This window comes from Lepidochelys kempii, chromosome 1, assembly GCF_965140265.1.
Source record: "Lepidochelys kempii isolate rLepKem1 chromosome 1, rLepKem1.hap2, whole genome shotgun sequence".
NCBI lineage: Eukaryota > Metazoa > Chordata > Testudines > Cheloniidae > Lepidochelys > Lepidochelys kempii.
This window is the reverse complement of record NC_133256.1, coordinates 32,729,679-32,756,352: the sequence shown is the minus strand read 5'-3', so window position 1 is coordinate 32,756,352 and position 26,674 is coordinate 32,729,679. Positions and strand designations below refer to the sequence as shown.

Sequence of the window (26,674 nt, the reverse complement as noted above, 5' to 3'; positions counted from 1 at the left end):
TGATTTTGGATATAAAAGTTTACGTAATTTTTGAAATTCTAAGAAGAGGAGACACCTAGAGAGTGAGAAAAACATCATCCTACCTAACAGAACCAATTCAGAAGAAAACAGTGTCTGCACTGTCACAGATTGAGTCATAGAAAGATTATCATCCCTGGATACTCTGAGAGATCACTAAATAGGAACTAAACCACCAGACTGCAGACTCAGAAAAAACATATTATGCAATATGATGTAAAGCATGATACAGAGTATCAAGAGCAGCTTATAAGGCAGGAACATTAAGAAGTTATCACTCTTGCCATAAAATATAAAAACAAAAAAGAAATTCAGAAATAAATCTTTCATTCTGTTAATTCTTCTGTTTGTGCTTATACTCTATAGAAACTTCCGTATGATCATGCATTGTTCTGAGGCAACGACATTACCCAGGCATAATAGGATGCAATAAGGATAATGTAAGAGCCGTAAGTCTGAATTTCCACATTTTTGCTTGCTTAAATCAGCTATGTTTTTAAACATATATTCAATATTGTAACCACTGGTTCACTATGCTATCTTTTAATAAAGTTAATTTTTCTAAGTCCAATTTGGGGAAAAAATCTGGAAGTCTTATAAACAACTATTTTATTTCATGGATCAGCAAGTTCTCATACATGATCATACAAATGATCACTACAAATATCCTAAGGTAAATGAATACCAACGTGTTTCATTCATATTTTAAAAAAATGACAAAATCTAAAAAAATCCCCTTATTCTATATTACTTACAATTTGCTGAACTTCCTTCTATAAGACATATGCCTGTTGTTTCATCTCTCATGAGTACTTGTTTGGAGCTATTCAACAAAAACGTTCCTTAGAAATCTTACCTCATATGTTATTTTCAGACTTGACTGAAGCAAAATCGGAGCAAAGTTTGGATGAACTTCAGCAGTAAGCCACAGACGAAAATTAGGCTGGGGCTGAAGAGTATTTAATTCCTATTTAAAAAAGGAGATGTACTCTATTAAAATTATGAATATTTGATTTTTCAGAACAGTAAGAGTTTAAAGGAATACTATCAACTTAAAATCATACTTCTGTTTGAAAACACCTACTGTTGTTGCAAGCAACATCTGGGATTACATTAATTGACAGAGATTGGAGAAAATCATTTTTTTCAGGTTGGTTTACTTTGTAGTTTTCACAGCACTTAGTATATAGCTATTTCACTATTACACCTTTATATCAGTTTTCCCCTGTCTGTGTGAGTCTTCCACACAACATGGAAGAGTATCTTTTTGTAAATATAGGAAAATATGATTGCAAAACAACAAAAACCAGCAGGAAGACTCAGGGGCAGGTACAGTACTTAACTAATTTAAAAAATAACTAGATTCTGAGCTGATGCTGTTGCTTTAAGCAGTACACATTCTCAAGCATGTATGAGTCACAATAGGACTGCTCAAATAATTAAGTACTAATTCATCATATGGGTGGCAGAATAGGGCTATAAGGAAATAGTTCATTTTCTACAACTCAATGAAAATTAAAGGAAAAAGCGCATCAAACGAGGTGTGTTTTTCTTTGATTTCAAACATGTAATCACACTGGTGACTAGGAAACCTGTAAATTTGTGTTCCAGACCCTTGTTTTCTGGTCATCAACTTTGCATACTTAGAATAGAAGTTGCCAGATGTTTCTGAAATAACGCAGATGACTCTGATGCAGTTATCCTCACCTTTTCCAAAATAGGAAGCCAAGATACAACAAGATGCAAGTTCTTCAAACAAAGCCATTCTCCATTGCGTGCACATTCTTTTAGAGTTTGAATGGCTAAGTCAGCTTGGCCTTGGCCCATGGCAACCTGCAAAAAGAAATACATTTGTATTGGGAATTTGTTATGCCTTAATATTTTGTTCAATAGTGAAAACAAAACACTAACTAGAATTCTCTGAATGTTTTGCTTTTGAAGATCCCCATTGTAGGATTAGAACAAACTGCACGAATCTCCCAAACATTGCAAACATCTGAGTGTTAGGGAGCGTACACGCATCAACACACAGAACTGAGCATTCTGGACAAGATGAAAGGGATTTGATCTAGATGGTATATCCTTTATGATCTACAGGAACCATTGGTCTAATGTAATTAAAACGGAGATAGGTCTTTGCATAAGATTGGACTGGAGCTCACTAGCCAAAGTATCAAAATCGGTGCTTGGTACTAAAAGAGCTGATGGTGCTGGCAATGTTCTTTCCCTTTTAGGTTGACATTGTTAAGGAAAAGTTAGCACATGTGACTCCATTTTGGTTTGGGGCCCACCATTGTCTAAAAGCAAGCACATCATGCACCAGGAGGAGTGTTCCTTAGATACTGCATTCCTGTGAAAATCCTCCTCGTCTCCAGCCTGCCTTGACTCCCAGTATCTGGTTTTTGTCAGTCCCTAACTCCCTATCTCCTGGCCTTTGACGTGAGGTCTCCCATCCTGATAATAAAAGTTACTGATGCATGGCTTTAGGACAATGCTGTGTAATTAACATACTGGTTTAGCACGAGAAATGCACCAAGCAGGGATAGGTGGAAGATAAGAAAAGGGTTTGTTTATTGGCTAAGGTTTCTGATGCACGAAGGCAACATGCTTTACTAAAAAGTATATAACCTTTGTATAATCTGTATTTGGGGTCCCCCTCCTGGCTAGCAGGAGGGCACCACGCTCGAGTGTAATAAACTTGGTGTTTTTTGGGAACTCTGCAGTTGTGGACTTTGTTTATGTGCCTCAGCCTAGATTCGAACTGTGCGTGACCTATCAGGTATAATTCGTAGCATTTGTGTGCATGTCCTACCAGGTATAATTCGCAGCACTTGTGTGCGTGTCCTATCAGGTATAATTCGTAACAACATACAAATTGCTTTGTTAGACACTGAACTTTGATAGTGTGACACTGCTGGTACTGAGATTACTGATGCCACCTTTGGTAGCAAAAAAGATGGACTTGATTCTCTTCTACTCACATGGATGTAAATTAGGAATAACTATATTGAAGGTAATAGAGTTACATCAGTGTAAAACTGGTAAGGGATAGCAGAAACAAGCATCATGACAGGTTTCAGAGTAACAGCTGTGTTAGTCTGTATTCGCAAAAAGAAAAGGAGTACTTGTGGCACCTTAGAAACTAGAGAGTGAGTTTGTGTGTGGGGGAGGGAAGGGTGAGAAAACCTGGATTTGTGCTGGAAATGGCCCAACTTGATGATCACTTTAGATAAGCTATTACCAGCAGGACAGTGGGGTGGGAGGAGGTATTGTTTCATGATCTCTGTGTGTGTATAATGTCTGCTGCAGTTTCCACGGTATGCATCCGATGAAGTGAGCTGTAGCTCACGAAAGCTCATGCTCAAATAAATTGGTTAGTCTCTAAGGTGCCACAAGTACTCCTTTTCTTTTTGCAGAAACAAGCATGTTTTCTTTCTATGAGAAGAGTGGGGAGATACAAATGACCTAACATAGGACCTTGTCTTTTTCATTTTCTTAAGAGTGCTGTCTGTTCAGCTGCTAAATAAATTAGGACTTCCAAATGGAAAATCAAAAATCTTAAACTGAACTTTCTGATGAACGATGTATGAAGACAAGATTTCCCTTTCCCCATCTCAGTGAAATTGCTGAGTTAGTGGAATAGGCATCTGTGTCAGATGCACTGTACGCTACTCTTAACGAATATTCCACCAAGGTTCCCTATCATCTAAGAAAGACTGTCAAATAACAAGGAACTTGGTGCAAGATAGGTTAAGAAGATGCTAAAGTGCTTCTAGGGAGCTACTAAAGTCTGTCTTGGCTTGTCACTGATGAAACAGGTAAGGGGAACCATGACTCTCTGGCTAATTCCAGTAGACAACTATTGATGGAAGAGTTGTTGTGCTTTTTATCCTTGAGTTCGAATAAATCAAAGAGTTTGAGGGCCTTCTCTTGGACTGGTGGTGCAGGGATGTCCAGTGTATAAGCCAAACATCTGATACCTTATCTTGGAATGCTTTTGAATAATCAGGAGGAGATAAGGAAAAGGTGATCAAGTTATCAGGTGAGGTGGAAGTAAATGCTAAACCCTCAGTGGTCTGTTCCCTATCTTTTACCACTGATTCAGAATTACTCTTTCAGCTTTCAGAGATGATTTACGAGATAAATAAAAAAATCAGAGATTCTGTCTCCTGTGTGGAATGTTTGGGGAAGATGATTTTGGAGACTTAGTGCTTCTCTTCTAATCTTTTTAAATAGGACAACCTCCAGTAGATTTACCATAAGAATGTCACTCTTTGTCCAGATTTCAGAGTGGTAGCCATGTTAGTCTGTATCAGCAAAAAAAAAAACGAGGAGTACTTGTGGCACCTTAGAGACTAACAAATTTATTTGAGCATAAGCTTTTGTGGGCTAAACCCCACTTCATTGGATGCATGCAGTGGAAAATACAGTAGGAAGATATATATATATACACAGAGAACACGAACAAAGTGGTTGTTGCCATACCCACTATAAAGAGAGTGATCAGTTAAGGTGAGCTATTATCAGCAAGAGAGAAAAAAAAACCCTTTTGTAGTGATAATCAGGATGGACCATTTCGAACAGTTGACAAGAAGGTATGAGTAACAGTAGGGGGGAAAAATAAGCATGGGGAAATAGTTTTACTTTGTGTAATGACCCATCCACTCCCAGTCTTTATTCAAGCCTAATTTAATGGTGTCCAGTTTGCAAATTAATTCCAATTCAGCAGTTTCTTGTTGGAGTCTGTTTTTGAAGTTTTTTTGTTATAGTATTGCCACTTCTCCACCTTTTGTTGTTTTGCAATCATGTTTTCCTATATTTACAAAAAGATACTCTTCCATGTTGTGTGAAAGACGCACACAGACAGGGGAAAACTGATATAAAGGTGTAATAGTGAAATAGCTATATACTAAGTGTATTCTCGATTAAAGACCTAGAAGTGGTGTGTATATATATATTATATATATATATATATATATATATATATATATTCTTACTGTATTTTCCACTGCATGCATCCGATGAAGTGGGTTTTAGCTCATGAAAGCTTGTGCACAAATTTGTTAGTCTCTAAGGTTCCACAAGTACTCCCCTTACTCTTTGTCCAGATATCATTCCAAAATGTTATATTGGATGGCCAAGAGGGAAGGAACGTTCTTGGAGCTAATCACACAGAACTAATGTCAGATGTGTCAGAAGATGAAGAGAGAGAAAGCTGCCCTTGTAGATATTAATAACAAGATGGGATCCCAGAGAGACTTGAATCTTTAGAGTATGAGAGGAGGGACAGATCACACTAGAGTTCAGTAGAGAAAAAGGTATAAATTCGAAGACTGCTGAGAGGCAAGATTAAACTGCCCCTATCCTGTTATGCTGTTATCAGAGGAGTTGTGGAAGATTGCTTCAAATCCAAAGTGGAGTACTTCATATTCAAATACCCATTGGGGACGAGTGCATCAGTTTTATGGGAAGACCTTAAAAGGTTAATTGCTGTCAGGTTACACACATATCATGGACCCAATCGTAGCTAATCTTGGTCAGCTCTAAGCAGCTAACTTTTGAAGATGAGTCCTTCTCATCCTTACTGGGCATTTTTTTAAGAGCTGCATTCAATGGTACCAAATATTCTCTGTACTTGAAACCGAGAGGCTTAGAGAAGGTTGGAGTCGTCTGTTTATTCAGATGCAATCCAGAGTCAGGCTATATTGTGCTGATGGATGGGCTGATGAGACCTGCTCTTGAAAAATGATCTTCAGACTCCTTTGTCAAATCAATTGACCTTTTGTGATTAAATGCAGTGTAGAGCAAACAACATGTGGAGACCAGTTCAGACAACATGTGGAGACCTTTTCAGCTTTCACGCAGGCAGGAAAGCATCTGTTGTGCTGGTCAGTGATAGACTTCATGCTGTCACAAAACATGCACCTCTTGAATCTAAGTGCTTCTTCAGAGAAGCCATCTTGAATGATCTACTGGGCAGACCTGAAAGAGTAAAGTACTGTACAAAAACTACTATCAGCTATCAATTAAGTAATACCTAGTTTTTAAGATTCTCAAACTATTTTACAGAATTTTTCTTAAAGAAAATGAAGATGAGTAGTACTGAACATTACTTTAAATTTCTGATTTAAGTTTTTCAGTTAAAAATAGAAATTAAAAACACTGCTATGACCATTGTAACATTTTAAACACAAACATTATATTGTATCATTTTGCATATCTGAGACCAACCTGGTGGTAGCACTCTCCATGTCTTTCCACACTGGCAAGTTCTTGTAGTTCTTGAGAAGGATCAGCACCAGGAGAAATAATTATCAAGATGGGCTCAATTTCCAATGTCTCTTTATACAGACGTTTTAGATTCAGAGGTGGTGGGGACAACTCTTTTATTCCTGCAATTGGATAAATATTAAGAAAATAAAGCAACAATAAAGAATAGAATGTTCCTTAGAAATAAACTCCTTCAACTCAAAGATAAACCAGCTACATATATAGTTGGAAGAAAACATCATTTCCTAAAAGACTAAGGTTTTTTTTAAAAAACTTCTGATTCATACAAAAGACCCGCTTTGGTATATAAACAAGGTACTGTAATACAACAAATTCATATTGCAAAATTAAACAGAAAGACAAATAGGACAAAAATAATGAGGAGTCCGGTGGCACCCTAAAGACTAACAGATTTATTTAGGCATAAGCTTTCATGGGTAAAAAACCCGCACTATTACAGACTAACATGGCTACCCCTCTAATACAAATAGGACAGATGCTATTATGGATATGGGACTGCCTTAGCTGCTGTGACTGAACTTAGTGATCACAAAAATGTGCCTATGTTAGAACCACATTATTTATCCTGCAATTATCAATAGCAATCAATTGTTTACACATTTATACAGACATCACATAGGTTGGGGGGATCAAATCTGGAACCTTCAGAACTAAACAAAACAAACCACCACCACCCACGGTAACAATAGCAGGAGATAAAGAGAGATGAAATTTACTTGTAGATGATAAGCAGAAACAGCTCCCAAGTGCACCCTAACATTGGGAAAAGACTTCTTCAAAGTTCATAATCTCAAGAAATGATGATATGTGACAACTCTTTAATTGAGGCCAAAATGAAATTGCTTTGATTTCAGAGAATAACACTTCCTTGCTGAACTTTGAGAGATTGCACTTCCTTAGAGCATTCAACATCAGTATTTGATAAGGTATCATGATCTACACCACCTAGCATAGGGACTCTTCAGTTATTTGGATAGAAAATATTTGGTCTTACAATGAGAAAGATCTGGGAGCACAGGTAGAAGCACCCATGCTCTAATGACCCATCCATATGATCCAAGCACAAAATTGATGCTCCTAAACTGGATCAATGAGAAGGACAAGAGTGTTGTGTCTCCTTATCTTCCAGGTAATATACAGAAAGAGAAGAATTGGAATAAAAGAATACAGGAAGTTTTGACATAGGCTCAGGTTAACTCCATTGTGGCAGTACCACCATACAAACCTTATGGACTTGTCTTGCTTGTGTTGAGAGCCTAAGTGATTAGGATGACCTTGTACAAGCCTGCTGCACCAGGATGAATTTCATCCATAATTTGCTGCAGCATGTCACTTTGATGTTGAGCACTTTGACCTAATTCAGCAAAGCATTTAAGTACATGCTTACAGTTATGTGTATAACTGAAGACTCACTGATGTAAAAAGGATTTAACCACATGCTTCAGTGATAATTCTGAGCTTGGCAACCATGCATTTCTCTCACACATCTTAACCACTTGAGGAAAACTGCAGTTAAGGTGAGGACACACAATAACCTTCTTAGCAAACTGGCCAGCACTTCTTAGGGAACAAACGCTCAAACTACCCGATCACCCAGTTTAGCCTACTGTTACTCTGCCCCAAAATACAGTGCTCCAATCTAGCTCCATTCAGCTCACGTCAAGCTGGTTGACACAAAACTACATTTAATCGTGTGCATTGTAACTGGGATGATTAGACCCACACTAGTACCATGACTCCCCAAGTTAAGCAACATCACTCCTCCACACATTTGTTGTGAGAGTGCTACAGCCAGAATGGTTGAGAAGATCAGGGCAAATCCGAGCCTACCACTATACACAGTCCTCTTCAACCACCCAAGAGCGCACTTGTCATCAAGGCACTCACTGTGGGCTCACTTGTCCTGCCCAGATTTCTCTGTGAAGTCTATGTGGTATGAAGAATGGTCTGCAGCTGACGTCAGAAACCAGTCTCTTATAACTATCCTGACCATATGTGTACCTGGCTTTGATTTGCTATGCCACTCATCAAATCCCTTCTTAACTGATTTTGATTGGGGAAGGGTTAATATGCAGCCAGCCTGCACATGTTGGTCCAACAAAAGGATCCCTCATTCAGCTGTGGCCAAAGACAGACAATGTCACACACCGATGACTGCCCTCTGACCAGATTTGATGGTGGACTGAGGGCTCTACACTTTGCTGATGAGGCTGCTGTAAATTGGCTTTGCAAGTTCTGCATCTCATAAGAAAACTGAACTGGGCTTAAGATACTGAGGTGTTAGGTGCTATAGAAACCCTACGATGACAAATCAACAGATATGCTCCATGTCAAACATTAAACCATTTAAAAAATGTATTTGAGTTTAAATGAGTGGGGCAAATTTTTAAACATATTTACCTCATTTTAGTCTAGAAGCCTATATTCTATAGTGCTTTAAATTGTTAAAAGCAATTTTACTAGACACCCCAGAATATACATGAAAGTCCTATAACACCAACTTTGGGCAGTCTCCCAGCTCTCAGTTCAGGTGCCAGACAAGGCCTTGTTTGTAGCCTACCAGAGCTGCAATTGCAGGGTAAGTCCTGCTCAGCTGCTGTTGCAGCATGCTCAGTATAAGAAAATGAAAGAACAGAGGCTTATCATTGGAGTGAATCATAGAATATCAGGGATGGAAGGGACCTCAGGAGGTTATCTAGTCCAACCCCAGGCTCAAAGCAGGAACAATCCCCAATTTTTGCCCCAGTTCCCTAAACGACCCCCTCAAGGATTGAACTCACAACCCTGGGTTTAGCAGACCAATGCTCAAACCACTGAGCTATCCCTCCCTCCTCAGGGATAAGCTTTTGAAAAGCACTGTGTCAAAGTGTTTGAATTCCATATTCGACAACCACCACAATTTTCCCCTATACAGTGATTTATAGCATATGACTACTGACTGTATACTCATTTCAATTGGTTAATATTGACTGTATACTCATTTCAATTGGTTAATATTCTCCACATCTACTCATACAGAAATTCAAAAATTATAGTGAGTTACAGTCTTTCTTCCCTATAAGCTATATCAAGTTTTCAATACCTACAATAACTTAACTGGGCCTAATTATCAGTGGTAGCCCACTAATCACCACCCTTCTTGAAAAACCACTCTCTGCTTTCAATATTCAAGCCAGTTATTTTTTGATACTGATTTTTCTAACATTACCTTTCAGACCAGGAACTATGTTTTATTCTGTGTTTGTACAGTCCCTAACACAATGGAGCCTTGATCCTAACTAGGCAAACTGGGCAATAATGTAACAGAAGTAATAAGCAGTGTGAAGAACTATGAGTGCAATATGGATATATTCCTAGTTTCCTAGAGATCCCATTAGATCATGGGAATATCTCATGTCTTCGCCCTGAGTGAAGCATTCCTGTAAGATTCAGTTTTCTTCCAGCTCACAAGTAAGCGGCTGCATGACATGTACCAAAACAAAGCTGGCAGAGATAATTTCAGGCTTACCAGCTTTGATAGAGTTGCTTTTAAAAACAAGAGGTTGGTAGGAACAAAGTTAAATAAATCACTGAAAAAGAACTTAAGTGACAGCTATTCATGTTCAGATGATGACAAGAAACAGAAGTACTGAGAAGGTATCTTAATTAGTAGCATCAGAATACCTTAAATGAAAGACACAAAGCTATCTCATTTCTCAAAGTGGGAGCCTATTTCTTTCCTCAGAATAGGTGAGAATTAAATGCTAAATAAGTAATAATTACCTAGGCTATTGTAATAAGCTAAAATAATTCAGTATTAACCAAAGGCAGTCTAATACACACTGTACAAAACTCATTCATGGAACCAATCCATTTAAAGTGTACCCTCCCACCAACTTATTGTAAAAACCTTAGAAAAATATATATTTAAAAATAAAACTTAAAAAGTTAACCCATCCTGTATGTTTTCATCTTGTAAAGGAATGATGTTTGGCAAATCATTAGCCTTCAATATTATTTTATCACTTTTTGCTAATTAAATAAAACAAAAACAGCACTCCTACAATAACAGTTAACCTAATGGTAGACATTTCAATGATCTACCTGAACAGGAAAGAAGAAGACACCAGCCAAGGCTCAACTACGATGTTCAAGAGCTGGGAGAACCAACGCATCCATATTCACCTGGGGTTATCAAGCTTGGCATTGTCTGCTTTTCTTCAAAATCCTTGAAACAAGGCTGTGAAAGTGGGAATAGATATTCTGTTCCCAATTCCAGAAGAAGGCATCCCAGTCCAGCATTGAAGGGTCAAAATTTTAGGGGGAAAATGTAAGGAAGCTTTGTATTATTTCTTGATGTGAGAAAAATCTATTGACTGTATGCCGTGCAGATGATAAATTCAGTGAAAAACTTCAAATGCTGTTCACCTGGGGCCAACGACGGATGGCTAAGACAATCCATTGTGACAATTTTCTTCATTTGAAGATCAGCAGCTCAGAGAAGATAATTTAATTTCTCCCCAGGAACATATAGCTTTGCCTTTCAAAAGGAGTAAATTGCTTTTCATTCTTTGCTTTCCAGCAACATACACCACTTCTGTGATTTGTTAGCTTTGCAAAAGCCCACCCGATAGGTCCAAAAAGTTGAAGATATGCTTTTACTTTTGTTAAGACCAAGTGTCACAGCATGAAACCTTACTTTAGATGTACTCCCCGCTCCTGGAGACTGGCATCTATGGGATTTAGGGATGGATTCCAGAGTTCCGGAGAACTACAGGCGCTGGTCAAAAAGCAGTGCAAAGACCACCACCTCAATTATTATCAGAGCTTGGAGGCAACGCAAAGGGAATCCTACTAGGACTGAAGACTGAACCAGCCCTTATGAAGCTATTTCCAAATGGATTCACTCCAATGATAAGCCTTAGCTCTATCATTTTCTTACACTGTGCCAATCACAATGGCATTCAACAGAAAACAGAAATTGGAGAATATAATGGAAATCGAGGAAAGGTGTGTCATTTTTGGAAATATGCTTTGTGAAGTAGTTCAATGTCTCCTGATAAGAAGAAGGATGCACTCCAAGAGGTATACCTACAGCCCACCACAGTGCTTTTTAATAGAATAATGAAAGATGGAGGTACCACAAGATCACACTTTGATGTGAGCACTATCAAATGCTGAGTCAGAGGATAAAACTGACACCTGAAACAAGTGACATATATGACTCATCTCACTGTGGTGAGAACTAAGTTCTGAAATTATAGTGTCAAATGGGTGTGACAAGTTGAGCTGCATAGTTCTGGAAAGAAGGCTAAGTGAATGGTCACCATGAGAAACTGGGCAACAATTTCAAACATCCAATAGAGGGTACAATTAACTATCTTCATAGTGTTATGAGGGATGGTCATAGAGTTGGAAGGGGGTACTGACCTGGAAGTGAACTGAAGACCTTTGTATTCACCTTTGGAACCTCACAGGGTTCTTGTAAGAGATTGCTTTAGAGAGAACTCAATTTGTTCCCATTCATAGCTAGTGTCATTGAAAAAGACTATATTAGTTTTTACAGGTTTCAAGAAGCGGAGATGGACATTCCAGGAACCCAGAATCTAAGACTATCACCAGGTTAGTAAGTCTTTACAAAAGTTTCAAGTGCTCAGTTTGCAAACGTGACAAAAATGGAAAGAAAAACTGGAATTTGGAGCCACAGTGCTGAGGGATTACATAGCCATTGTGAAGTTGTATGATGATCAGAGGAAGTACAACAGGAGCAAAAGTAGCATACGGAACCCAAAGCCCATAATACAGATCTGCCTGTGGTGCTGCAGGCTGAGGCAATTAAAAGTTCAAAGGTCAAAAATACAGAGCCATTATCTCTGAAAAATTGTCCTGAGTAAAGAAAAAAACAGGGGAGGAGAAAAAAGTCTGACATCTAAACATAACAACTTCCAGATATAATGAGCCAAATTCTCTGCTGGTGGAAATTGGTGTGGGTCCAGTGAAGTCAGTGAACAATTTTTCACAGCAGCTCTGTTTTAAAGTTCATGCAGCTAGGCCAATTTATGCCAACAGTAAGCATGGCCCAATTTTTTAAATCCCTTGCATCAGGGATCTGTGGGTAGTAATGTTAACAATATACAACAGACTAATGCTATTTATAGTTGCAAACAGAAATAGCAGATTTAATTATATTTGTTTTAGCAAATAATTATGATTTACCTAGATGCAAGGGGACCAAATGAATTCCAATGTGGTTCAGTTTTAGGAAAGTGCCTGTGATAATGAATTCTGATGTGCTGCTTAGCATACATATTTTATTTCTGGATACCATTACTGCCTTCTTAAAGAAAATGAAGCTGTAGATAATTAATGTCAAGCCTCTTTAAAAATTGTATTTCCATTTTAGCCAGATTTTTTAAAACAATAAGTCACCCCGAATGTGGCCACTCTACTAGTGGTCCTGGACTATCTGTTGACTGTCAAGAAATCGGGTCTCTCTATCAGCTCGCTAAAGGTTCACTTAGCAGCAACTGTAACCTTTAACCAGCAGGTAGAAGAATAACCATTTTTCTCTCATCTGACCACAAAGAGGTTTCTCAAGGGCATAATGAACCCCTTTACCCAACCCAGACTTCCCACTCCTCAATGGGATCTCAACCTGATGCTAAAATGACTGACTAGACCAACATTTGAATGCATGGCCACTTCTTCATTAACTCATCTTTCAATGAAGACCGTGTTCCTGATTGCCATGACCTCAGCAAGAAGGATATGGAAGAGAGAGGCCCTGATGGTGCAACCCCCCTTCACTGTGTTCTTCTCTGACAAAATCACTCTTTCACCACATCCGAAGTTCACTCCCAAGGTGACTTCCGCTTTTCATATAAATCAGCTTATTCCACTTCCAACCTTTTCCCCTAAATCTCATCAAGATAATAGGGAAACCATCCTACATATGCTCAACGTGTGGGAGAGCCCTGGCATTCTATTTGGACAGAATAAGAGCTTTCAGAAAAATCTCTGAGACTTTCTTTCTGTTGCAGATAGATCAAAAGGTGCAGTGATTTCAGTTCAAAGGCTCTCCATATGGGTCGTGAACTATATCAAGCTCTCTTACCAGATGCATAATGTAGTACCCCCATTTTCAATACGTACGCACTCTACAAGATTGGTTTCCTTTTCTGTCGCCTTCTCCAAGGATATCCCTATATCAGCAATCTCCAGAGCAGCTACCTGGGCATTTGTACATACCTCTGCAGAACATTATGCCATCCTGGAGAAGTCAGCTGCTGACACCAGATTCAGTGCCATTGTACAGATAGTGTTGGTACCGGAGGTGGTTGTTAGGGCCAAAAGGCTTGCACTGATGGGTTCGGAGATGCGGACCTGGCAGTGAGGTCTGCTGGTGCCAGGTGCACCAGGGTTGGTACCAGTGCCGATGGCCGTACCAACGAAGCCTTCCCCAGGGCAGATCCCTTATGTTTTTCGCGCCCCCATGGTACCGGTGCTTCTTTGCCCGGACCCATCGGATATTTGGGCAGTCCAAACTTGCTCTGTGTGCTCGGTAGCGTGCATGTCCTGGGCACCAGCTTTAGACAGCTTCGGTGCCATCACTACCGATGATACTGATGGAGCTAGACATGGGGACTCACAGACCTTTTCTTAGAGACCTTATGTGAGTGGCTTGTCTCTCTCGGCTCACCCTCCCTTCAAAGTAGAGGGTTCTGGTGAGATTTCCCACCGGGACTCCAGGGGTTGAAGGGCAAACTCCATGAGTAGGATTTTGAGTCTCTGCTCTTTGTCTTTCCTGGACCTGAGCTTCAGTTGCTGACATATGCCATACTTTTGTGGAATGTGCTTCTCTCCCAGGCAGCAAATGCACTGCAGGTGTCCGTTAGTCACTGGGATAGATTAGTTGCAACTGAGGCACTTTTTGAAGACCGGGGAGCCAGGCATACCTTTGTCCAGGGGGTTCCCCCTGACAGGTGTTGGCAGGAGGCAAGCCCTTCCTTCTTTTATTTATTTATGTATTTATTTAAAGGCAGGACCAAACAACAATACAAAGGAAGTAACAAATAAAAAAGGCTTCAATGGAAGCTAAAATTAGTAAAGGGCGTTAACATGGACAGCTCTAGCTCAGTCTTTAGCCAGGGGCAGTTAGAAGGAACTGATGAGGGATTGCCCTGCACGCTGGGTAGCCTCTTGGGAGGAGGGGAGCAGAGAAAGCATAGGCAGGATGGACTGCTACCAAATTTCTCCAATCAGCAGCACAGGGATGCAGACACACCTACAGTGGAACATGCTTATAGGGATACTATTCGAAGAAGTTCTGCATTTACTTCATTCACTTAAATGCAGATGGAATTTCAGCATCAGAATGCCTATCCACCGCATGATGGAACATCCCTGAAGAGTTCTGGGTTGTCAGAGTGAAGAATTGAACAGCCAAATTTGAGTTACCAGGGTGGAGGGTGGGGGCAGCAGATTAAATTTTACAACAGTTCTCAAGCTCACGATGGATAACATTGGGTCAAAGTCGAGGTCTGACTTTTGTCCTGGTCTCTGGTAGACATTGCTCCACTCATGCCAAGAACCACACTGAGCACTTCTGCCAACATACGTAGATATTTTCACTGGGGAGCTTTCACTTTCACCGGGGAGCTGGCTTCAGCCTGTCCATTTACTGTCATGATGGACACTACTTGGCCAGTAGTGACCTCTCACAGGTTAGCCTAAGGCCCTCTAATTGAAGATACTGGCATTGTTTGCTCTCTTGGAGCAGGATTCGACTGCATGACTAATCTCCACAGAGAGGAAGCAAGACAAAGAAAAACAATAATGTCACCAAAAATCCCCCAACAAACATGGGTCAGAGGCCTAAATTTCCATGCTCAGAGCACAGCTACTGTGAATAGTTGTTCACAATGGCAAAGAAGTAGCAGATGTAGGCTGCATCTGAGCTTCCAAGCTTATATGCAAGGAGCCTGGAAGGCACCATGGTCTTTGGCTTATTAGCTGTTTCAGTGACCTTTGTGGGCATGCTTAAACCCAGTCAGTCAATCTCTAAATTGGAGAATTACTTCTTATGTGTAAGAATAAGTATTAATAATAAGCTGGTATTTCACATTTTGATCATGGTAAATGCTAAAACACGGAATGATAATTATAAATTTCTTAAAAGAATATCCGCAAAAAGAAAAGGAGGATTTGTAGCACCTTAGAGACTAACCAATTTATTTGAGCAAAAGCTTTCGTGAGCTACAGCTCACTTCATCGGATGCATGCAGTGGAAAATACAGTGGGGAGATTTATATACACAGAGAACATGAAACAATGGGTGTTACCATACACACTGTAACGAGAGTGATCAGGTAAGGTGAGCTATTATCAGCAAGAGAGCGGGTGGGAAAAAACCTTTTGTAGTGATAATCAAGGTGGGCCATTTCCAGCAGTTGACAAGAACATCTGAAGAACAGTGTGTGTGTGGTGGTGGTGTGGGGGGGGCAGGAATAAACATGGGGAAATAGTTTTACTTTGTGTAATGACACATCCACTCCCAGTCTCTATTCAAGCCTAAGTTAATTGTATCCAGTTTGCAAATTAATTCCAATTCAGCAGTCTCTCGATGGAGTCTGTTTTTGAAGTTTTTTTGTTGAAGAATTACCACTTTTAGGTCTGTAATCGAGTGACCAGAGAGACTGAAGTGTTCTCCCACTGGTTTTTGAATGTTATAATTCTTGACGTCTGATTTGTGTCCATTTATTCTTTTCATAGAATCATAGAATATCAGGGTTGGAAGGGACCCCAGAAGGTCATCTAGTCCAACCCCCTGCTCAAAGCAGGACCAATTCCCAGTTAAATCATCCCAGCCAGGGCTTTGTCAAGCCTGACCTTAAAAACCTCTAAGGAAGGAGATTCTACCACCTCCCTAGGTAACGCATTCCAGTGTTTCACCACCCTCTTAGTGAAAAAGTTTTTCCTAATATCCAATCTAAACCTCCCCCAGGTTTTTACGTAGAGACTGTCCAGTTTGACCAATGTACATGGCAGAGGGGCATTGCTGGCATAGGATGGCATATATCAAATTGATAGATGTGAAGGTGAATGAGCCTCTGATATGATGTGATTAGGCCCTATGATGGTGTCCCCTGAATAGATATGTGGGCACAATTGGCAACGGGCTTTGTTGCAAGGATAGGTTCCTGGGTTAGTGGTTCTGTTGTGTGGTGTGTAGTTGCTGGTGAGTATTTGCTTCAGGCTGGGGGGCTGTCTGTAAGCAAGGACTGGCCTGTCTCCCAAGATCTGTGAGAGTGATGGGTCGTCCTTCAGGATCATCATCAAGGGTCATCACCAAGGATCTACAACCTACCCTGAAGGACGACCCATCACTCTCACAGATCTTGGGAGACAGGCCAGTCCATGCTTACAGACAGCCCCCCAACCTGAAGCAAATACTCACCAACAACCCCTCTGCCATGTACATTGGTCAAACTGGACAGTCTCTATGTAAAAGAATAAATGGACACAAATCAGACGTCAAGAATTATAACATTCAAAAACCAGTCGGAGAACACTTATACTAACTATGCCAAGCTGTTCTTCATAATCTAAAAATGTTACAGGTTGAAACAAGCTGTTGTTGATGTGTATTGTCAAGGTTCCTTCCTCACTCTGAACTCTAGGGTACAGATGTGGGGACCTGCATGAAAGACCCCCTCAGCTTATTCTTATCAGTTTAGGTTAAAAGCTGCCACCGCCAAAGTGTTACATAAAGAACAGGGAAAGAGTCCACTTGGAAATGTCTTTCTCCCCAAAATCCCCCCAAGCCCTACACCCCCTTTCCTGGGGAAGGCTTGATAAAAATCCTCACCAATTTGCATAGGTGAACACAGACCCGAACACTTGGGTCTTAAGAACAAGGGAAAAGCAATCAGGTTCTTAAAAGAAGAATTTTAATTAAAGAAGAAGTAAAAGAATCACCTCTGTAAAATCAGGATGGTAAATACCTTACAGGATAATCAGATTCAAAACATAGAGAATCCTTCTAGGCAAAACCTTAAGTTACAAAAAGTCACAAAAACCGGAATATATATTCCATTCAGCACAACTTATTTTATCAGCCATTGAAACAAAACAGAATCTAACGCATATCTAACTAGATTGCTTACTAACTCTTTACAGGAGTTCTGACCTGCATTCCTGCTCTGTTCCCAGCAAAAAGCATCACACAGACAGAGAGGACCCTTCCCCCCCACACCTTTGAAAGTATCTTGTCTCCTCATTGGTCATCTTGGTCAAGTGCCAGTGATGTTACCTTAGCTTCTTAACCCTTTACAGGTGAAAGCGTTTTTCCTCTGGCCAGGAGGGATTTAAAGGTGTTTACCCTTCCCTTTATATTTATGACATGTATTAATAGGCAATAGTTAGGCCTTTCACAGAAACTGAGAAAACAATGAAGGGCATTGCTGTATTTTTTAGATATAGCTCAACAGCTACTGGACTGACATTCCAAACTGCTGATTACCAGTCCATGCAAAATGCTGATCTACAAAAATGTTGGCAGCATTATTTCAGTCATGTCACGCCTCAGCCTTTGAGTCCCTTTACCAGCTCCCTTTTACCTTCACATCAGACAAAAACTCTAGTCCTTATTTCTAAATCTTTCACAATTTAGCCCCTCCCTGCTATTTATCCAGTCTCTTATCCTACCACGCCGTAAACTGTTCTCTTGCCCCTACCAATAACAGCAGCCTTTTTCATCTGCTTGTCTACTTCCCTCACAAACACTTTTTTCCATGCTGCCTTCTATGTGTGGAACAACCTGCACAAATGGGTTGCACCGCCACTGCCCTGCTGTTCATTCAAATCCCTTCTCAAGGCCTGTTAGTATTGTGACGCCCAGGTAAACTGCCTAGTGATAACAGCCAAGGAAGTAAATTGACTGTTAGAGATTCACTAGCAGTTCATCCTCTTTTCTTGTTAATGAAAGCTTGGAAGACTCCAAATTGTACACTTAAGATTATATGCAATTTTGTGTTCCTGCTACTGTCACCACTCCCATCTTGTGTTCTATATCACATATTGCATCTTTTCCCTATTTAGAGTGTAAGCTTACTAGGGCAAAGGGTGACTTTCACAAATATACAGTGCCTAGCATGGCAGCCTCAATAATAATGCCTCTTCTGTGTATACACCTTGACTGGTTGTCAGACTCCTAAAGCAAGTCTTGAGTGAGCAGTGCTGCAAGGCTATGAATTTGCTGAGTTTCATATGTCAGAAACAAAGACTATGACATGTCTCAGATTCAGACATAACTGAGGCCTGGTCTAAACCTAAAACTTCGGTTGACCTAGCTACATCACTCAGTTTTGGAAAATTAAAGCTGCAGGAAAATACTGCAGAATAAAACTGACACAAAATCAGCTGCCTTCCCCTCCAAAGAACCTGTAGAAGTACAGTAATAGTAAAGAAGAGCAGAATAAACAAATTTAGTAATTAAATTTGTAGCTAGTGTTTTAAAAACACAGTATAAACAAAAAAGTAATTATTAGCCTTTTGTATTAAAAAAAATACCTATATACTAGAAAGAAATAAGCAAACCTAAATCCTACTGTGCTCTTAAGTTCTAAGATTTAAGACATAGATTGCTACTGTAAAATGAGAAGAGCACATATTTTATACTGCAGAAAAAAAGACATGCTACAAAACCCATCAAACTTACCTAGGGCTTTACATGCAAAAACGGCCATTGAACTCTGAAGTCTGTCTGGTCTGACAGCCTGGACCACAAGGACCTTAAGATAAAGTATATTCAGTAAGAGTCAAGTATATTAGAAGAGCAATACATAGTACCAATTCTAAACCTGATCAGCAGGCTTACAATAATAAAATAAAATAAAAGCTTTTCAGGGGAGAGGGAAGATTCTTCTTAAAATAACTGCATTTTAAATGTTTTTTTCCAGAACAGGTTTATCGACTTTTGGTATATAATTATAAATCATCTAGTAAAACTATTCCAATTCAAATATAAACAGCTAACATAACTGTTCCTTTTGGGTGCAATTCATTCCTGTGTAGACAGCTGCAGAAGCACTATGGATCACCTAAATTCTCCCTTATGATGGGGTATTCACCCCACACTAGCCCAGAAAGGCTTAACAGGCTCAGGAGGGGTTAAGTAACGTGTGAGGACACATCTGAGAGAGAATTAGGGTTGATAGGCAAGCTTTCATTGGAGCCCAGCTGGGCATATGCAGGTGGGGCTAGTATAAGGCCAAGAAACAAGGACAGAAGGGGCTGCAGTGTGGAAGCCTTCAGCCACTCTCTGGGCTTAAAGAGGGAAAGGAGGAAACCCAGGGAGCCAGTAGAAGCCTTGGGATCCTAGCCCTGAAGGAAGGGTTTACCCAGAAGGGTGATGGAGCAGAAGCCAGATAGAGACATGGTAGGAAAACATCCAGAGAAACGACAGCAAGCCTTGAGACACTGCATACCTTGGTTGCTGATTTGAGGGTCCCTGGGCTGGAACCCAAAGTAGAGGGCAGGCCCAGGGTCCCTACCTGCCACTGGATAAATGGCATTGTCTTGAATTGGAGGACTGGGAATCATACCCAGCCAGTCCAATGAGATTTTTATGGAAGGGGAAAACTATAGTGAGCTGGGTAGAGGGCCAAGCCACAAAGAGGGAGCATCCTGAGTCACAAAGGAGAAGCACTGCAACTCTGGAGTGTGAATGAAACATGGGAAGGGGTGTCAGACAAGGCAGAGCTATTCCCCAGATGCAGTCATGAGGAGGTGCCCCATTGGTGTGTAGTGAACCCCATTACACACCTGAAAGGCTGGAACTGCTTGTCCAGTAAAGAGAGTGCATTATGTGGGTTGCTAGAGTGACAAACTCCAAGATTAGCCTTACTTTTGCTAATTTGCACATGAAATGTATTTGTCTTCTTAACTGCTAATGTTAGCATCTTGCTGCCCTTTGATTTGTTAGAGCAGAGTTCAGGATGCAGAGGTAACTCACCTTGTGCAGTAACTGGATTTCTTCTATATGCGTGTTTCTAAGGGTGTGCTGTATCAGGTGCACGTATCTTGCTCCTCTTGCCCCATGCCTCTGTTTGGAGATTTTTTTGTAGCAGTGCCTATTCAGCCCACATATGCGCCCTACACCTCTTCATGCCCTGTACCAAGGATATACAGGGCTATGTGGGCAAACTGCCCTCAGTTTCTTTTCTACTACAAAGTCCCACAGAGGAAACTCCAAAGCAGAGAGGAAATGGGGCTGGTAGTGGAGGACTCATAGGGACACATCTCAAACAACTATAGTTACTGCATAAAGTGAGTAACCTCTGTTTTTTCTTCGAGTAGTCTCCCTCTAGGTGCTCCACTTCAGGTGACTTCCAAGCAGTATTTTCAGCAGAAGGAGGTAGCTTCGGAGGCAAGTCCAGTACTGAAGACAATACTGCAGTCCTGAGGACAATATCTGGTTTAGGAGAGTGAACTAATGCACAATGCTTGGAAAAGATATTAATTGAGGACCAAGTAGCAACCTTGCAGATCTCAACAATGGAAACGTGTTTAAACAGTGCTACAGAGATGAACAGAGATCTCATGGAATGAGCTAACACCCTAGAAGGAGGTTGTACATCAGCAGATTCATAACAAGAAGTTATACAACTATAAATCCACCTCAGAAGTCTTTGGGTGGAGATTGCAGTCCCTTTATATTTCTCAGCAAAGGAAATGAACTGGCTAGTAGATTCTGTAAATGATTTTGTTCTGTCGAAATAGAAGGCTAATGCCCTCCTGATGTCCGAAGTATGGAAAGCTGCATCCTCCCTGGTATGGTGTGGATTTGGGGGGAAAAACAGAGAGTTGAATAACTTGATTAATGTGAACTTCAGACTATACCTTGGGTAAAAATGTAAGATGCAATCATAATGAAACTTTGTCTTAGAAAAAGAACTGTAAAGGGAGGGTCTGCCATTAAAGCCCTTATTTCCCCAACTCTTCAGGCAGAAGTGATGGCCACCAAGCAGGTTTTCTCATTGATAGGTGAAGAATGAGCAGGTGGCCATCAATTCAAAGGAAGGTTTCATAAGGCACTTAAGAACAAAGTTATAAATCGCTCCTTTGCGATTTACCTTTAATGAATCTGATCACTGTGGGGTGAACAAACACCTAAAAACCAAAAAAAATGGAAGAATGGAAGGCCATGAAAGCTGCCAACTGTACTCCAATTAAACTCATCTGGTAATTCTAACAGATAGTCAAGAACAGATGAGAAGGAAGAATGGATGGACAAAAGATGCCAGAGCACAAACCAGTAGTGGAATCTTCCATTTCTGAAGGTAAGTGGAACAGGAAGTTTGTAATCCCATGAGCCAGGGAGTAACCAAGCCTTGAGGTGAAGAAATCCGAAATTCTGATGGACAGCGTGAAGTGGTGTCTTGAGAAGGGAGGTGTGGAATGGCAAGGTGAGTCCAGTAAGGGTACCAAGACTGTCTGTGCCACATTGGAGCTATTAGTATGAGCTTGGCTTTGCTTTATTTGATGTTGTACATCACTTTCAACATCAGGGATGGAGCCACAGACTGGGGCTAGGCTTCATGGGTCTTGGGTAAGCATTTGGCAGCAGGCTGCCAAGCAGAGGGTTGGCTCCTGTGAACCCTGTGGACTTTGGTTGAGACCCGTGGGTCATAGAATCATAGAATCATAGAATATCAGGGTTGGAAGGGACCCCAGAAGGTCATCTAGTCCAACCCCCTGCTCAAAGCAGGACCAATTCCCAGTTAAATCATCCCAGCCAGGGCTTTGTCAAGCCTGACCTTAAAAACCTCTAAGGAAGGAGATTCTACCACCTCCCTAGGTAACGCATTCCAGTGTTTCACCACCCTCTTAGTGAAAAAGTTTTTCCTAATATCCAATCTAAACCTCCCCCACTGCAACTTGAGTAATGCAACTTGGGTCATGACACTGGAATTGCTTGAAGTCACTAGACAAGGAGGATGGGGAAGATATCATAGCCTCACCTGAGGATAATGAGGTACTGGTTTGTGGACTAGTCTCTTTATCTGCTTGCTCTGACCTCTTGCTCCTCAAAGGTTTCCTACTGCATCTGAGGTGGTTGAGGAGGAACAATAGGAACAGGAAACTGCCTGTCCCCACAGTCCACATGAGAAAGGCTAGGGGCTCATGACAACTGTTGTGGGTAGGCAGCCGAAGTGTCCCAATATTGACCACGAGGGTAGTGTGTGTGTGGGGGGGAAATGGGACCATAAGGCATTGGAGGTGACACCCATTGATGCTCATACCATGGAGGAGGAGCACAAATATGTCTGACTTGTGAGAAGTCCTTCTCTCTGTAGGAATCAGTAGGGAGCCATTATAATGATAGGTAGGGGAACCTTGGATTGAGATATGTGAGCCAGATGAGTTATCCTCTTCAATCTCCAGAGAGGGAGTCCTACCTGGCTTCAAAAGTGCTGGGGAATCAAGCCGTACTGGAGAGATCTATAGTTCCAGCAACCATGACAATCTTGGTATTGAGAGGCACTCAATACCTTTAGAAGGGGAGACTGGTTCACTGGAGACATACAGATCTTTTGGAACACCTAAACTCCTGCGGTTCCTGATGAGTCAAAGAAGACAGAAAGGAATCTGTTTCACTGAGTCTCTTCTGGACTTTGGTACTGATGATGCAGACTGCCTTGAAGAGGGTCTAGTATGGAATGCTTAGATTTCTATGATACTGAGGGAGTCATATGTCTCAGTACAAAGGGTTGTATAAGTTGGTACGGCCTTGCTCATAGTGGGCTGTTTTTCCTTGCGGCCTCGATCATGCTCAGACAGAATCAACGGTGGTTTAGGCACCAAAGTATGCTTGGAGTTGTGGCTCCTAGATAAACTCAGGATTTTGGATGCAGTCTTGGTACCAGAGGAACCTGGAGCCCCACTGATACCCGACGGCTCAGAAATGGTCAGTTTTAGTGGAGACTGAGACTTCTTCAAAACAGGCTCTCTGTAAGGAGAAGTAGAACTTCTGTTCTTAGACACCACCCCAGTACCTTCTGATGATTAATCCTATGAAGGTCTGGGAGAATGGGCTGCCAAGGTCAGCTCCCAGACTGCTGCACTGGGCAGCACAGTATGGGGAGGAGGTGAGCAGCCCTCATAGATTCATAGAATATCAAAGTTGGAAGGGACCTCAGGAGGTCATCTAGTCCAACCCCCTGCTCAAATCAGGACCAATCCCCAATTTTGCCCCAGAACCCTAAATGGCCCTCTCAAGGATTGAACTCACAACCCTGGGTTTAGCAGGCCAATGCTCAAACCACTGAGCTATCCCTCCCCCATTGTTGAAAGAACAGGTTAAAGACTATTTAGAAAAGCTGGACATGCACAAGTCCATGGGGGCGGATGCAAGGTATCCAAGGGTGCTGAGGAAGTTTGGCTGATGTGATCGCAGAGCAATTGGCCATTACCTTTGAAAACTCATGGCAATCGGGGAAGGTCCTGAATGATTGGAAAAAGGCAAATATAGTGCCCATATTTTAAAAAGGGAAGAAGGAGAATCCGGGGAATTACAGACTGGTGAGCCTCACCTCAGTCTCCAGAAAAGTCATGGAGCAGGTCCTCAAAGTATCCATTTTGATGCACTTGGAGGAGAGGAAGGTGATCAGGAACAGTCAACATGGATTCACCAAGGGCAAGTCATGCCTGACCAACCTGATTGACTGCTATGATGAGATAAGTAGCTCTGTGGACATGGGGAAAGCAGTGGACGTGATATACCTTGACTTTAGCAAAGCTTTTGATACAGTCTCCTACAGTATTCTTGACAGAAAGTTAAAGTATGAATGGACTATAAGGTGGATAAAAAAGTGGCTAGATCGTCGGTCTCTACGGGTAGTGATCAACAGCTCGATGCCAGTGCCCCAGTGGTTGGTCCTGGGGCGGGTTTTGTTCAACATCTTTATTAATGATCTGGATGATGGGATGGACTGCACCCTCAGCAAGTTTGCGGATGACACAAAGCAGGGGGAGAAGTAGATCTGCTGGAGGGTAGGGACAGGGTCCAGAGTGACCTAAACAAATTGGAGGATTGGGCCAAAAGAAATTGGATGAGGTTCAACAAGGACAAGTGCAGAGTCCTGCACTTAGGATGGAAGAATCCCATGCACTGCTACAGGCTGGGAACGACTGGCTAAATGGCAATTCTGCAGAAAAGGACCTGGGGATTACAGTGGACGAGAAGCTGGATATGAGTCAACAGTGTGCCCCTGTTGCCCAGAAGGCTAATGGCATATTGGGCTGAATTAGTAAAACCACTGCCAGCAGATTGAGGGAAGTGATTATTCCCCTCTGTTCGGCACTGGTGAGGCCACATCTGGAGTATTGTGTCCATTTTTGCGCCCCCCCACCCCACTACAGAAAGGATGTGGACAAATTGGAGAGAGTCCAGCAGAAGGCAATGAAAATGATTAGGAGGCTGGGACACATGAATTAGGAGGAGAGGCTGAGGGAACTGGGCTTATTTAGTCTGCAGAAGAGAAAAGTGAGGGGGGATTTGATAGCAGTCTTCAACTACCTGAAGGGAGGTTACAAAGAGGATGGAGCTAGGCTGTTCTCAGTGGTGGCAAATGACAGAACAAGAAGGAATGGTATCATGTTGCAGTGGGGGAGCTCAAGGTTGGATATTAGGAAAAACTATTTCACGAGGAGGGTGGTGAAGCACTGGAATGGGTTACCTAGGGAGGTGGTGGAATCTCCATCCTTAGAGGTTTTAAAGGGATGGCTTGAAAAAGCCCTGGCTGGGATGATTTAGTTGGGGTTGGTCCTGCTTTGAGCGGGGGTTGGACTAGATGACTTCCTGAGGTCTCTTCCAACCCTAATCTTCTATGATTCTACAGTGGACAGGGCATTAAACTCACTTGGTGGCTGATGTTCCCTGGCCTGATTCAAGGCAAGTCAAAAAGAACGCTCCATCGTGAGGAGTTTCAGTCTGATCTCTTGATTTTTCCTGGGCCTGCTCTTGAGGGCTGCATACAAATTACATTTTTGAGGAATGTTTGTGTGTGTGAAGGAGTTTACCAACTCTGCACTGATTAAAGAGTTGCTCTAGACCCAAGAAACCACACCCCTTCACTTCTGCTGGGCACGCTCCAAGCTGAGGGAGCATTTTAAAGGGAGTGACTCAGCTCAGTCTGGGCCGAGTGTGGAGGAGAGCAGTCAGGTGCAGCAGCTTCCTGCCAGAAAGTCGTCAAAGCTCCACATTGCCAGGACAGAGCCTCATAACCAAGCCAATCCAAGGAAGTCCAATAACTGTGGGAGCTGAGGGTGACAATTCACTGGGGCCAGCGGAAGAGATTCCAGAGACAGATCAGAGGGGAATGCAACGGACACCCCAAATCCAACTCTATGACGCTGGAGGGACTGAAACAAGGGTAGGAAGTGACCCAGGGAGCATGATTAGGGGTATCAGGCCCTGAGCCCTGTGTGAGGGCCACTGTTTCAAAGGACCCTGGACTGGAACCCAGTGGAGTAGGGTGAGCCCAGGTTCCCCTATCATCCTCCCACTCTCAGCACTATCCTGAATCATAGCCACTGAGCAAGGTGGTCTTTGGACTCTCGCTAGTGGGCAACCCTACCCCGAATCATAACTACTGGGTAAATCAACACTTGGACTCTCGCCTTTAGGCGTTATGCCCCAGAGTATTGCCATTAGGCAGTACTGCCAGCTTGGACCACACAGCCGACCCCCATCAGCGTATGTCCCAGACAGCTAATACAGCTAAATACACATAAGGGAATGCTTGAATCCCAGTTATGCTGGCATACCCCTGCAAGGGAGAAAAACAGCACCCTCTGGAGGGAAGTTAGGAAAAAGGGGGGAAAAGAAGGAAAAGAAAAGAAAAGTATCAAAACACTATACTGAACTAAACTACACACTAATAAACAACTAAACTAAACTAGAAGGCAAATTAACAGTTAAGCGGACATGGTAGATACTCTGTCTGAAGCCAAGGCAGCTGAGAGGGAACTGAAGGAAGGTCGCCCACGTAACAATATATATCCTTGGCACAGGGCATGAGGGGGTGTAGGCCAAATGGGCATACTACCAAAAATCTCCAATCAAAGTTGCATAGGGTGCATGCACACCTGAAATGGATACAGGGACTCTTGAATTGGAGCATCCACAGGGACATTACTTGAAGAACTATGTGTTTGTCATGAAAAACAAACTAATATCATAACTGTATACCATCATTTCCTGCAGCTGGAGTTTAGTGGAGCACACCTCCTCTGTTGGGTGAATTTTTAACAGATATAAAGCTATGTATATTAGTCAGCACTGACTTTGTACGTGTTATACTAATGTACCTGTTCTCAATGT

General features: G+C 41.7%; 1 protein-coding gene across 5 annotated transcripts in view; it reads right to left on the bottom strand.

Moving 5' to 3' along the window:
* Window positions 1-26,674, bottom strand: part of DYNC2H1 (dynein cytoplasmic 2 heavy chain 1) — a 407,641-nt gene that overhangs the window by 158,036 nt on the left and 222,931 nt on the right. For all 5 annotated transcript variants that reach the window (XM_073338435.1, XM_073338425.1, XM_073338398.1 and 2 more), the window contains 4 exons: window positions 19,007-19,079; window positions 6,250-6,410; window positions 1,726-1,851; window positions 875-985 (listed from right to left, as the gene is read on the bottom strand). In XM_073338435.1, the coding sequence (XP_073194536.1) occupies window positions 875-985; window positions 1,726-1,851; window positions 6,250-6,410; window positions 19,007-19,079 (471 nt within the window). The remainder of the gene's footprint in view (window positions 1-874; window positions 986-1,725; window positions 1,852-6,249; window positions 6,411-19,006; window positions 19,080-26,674) is intronic.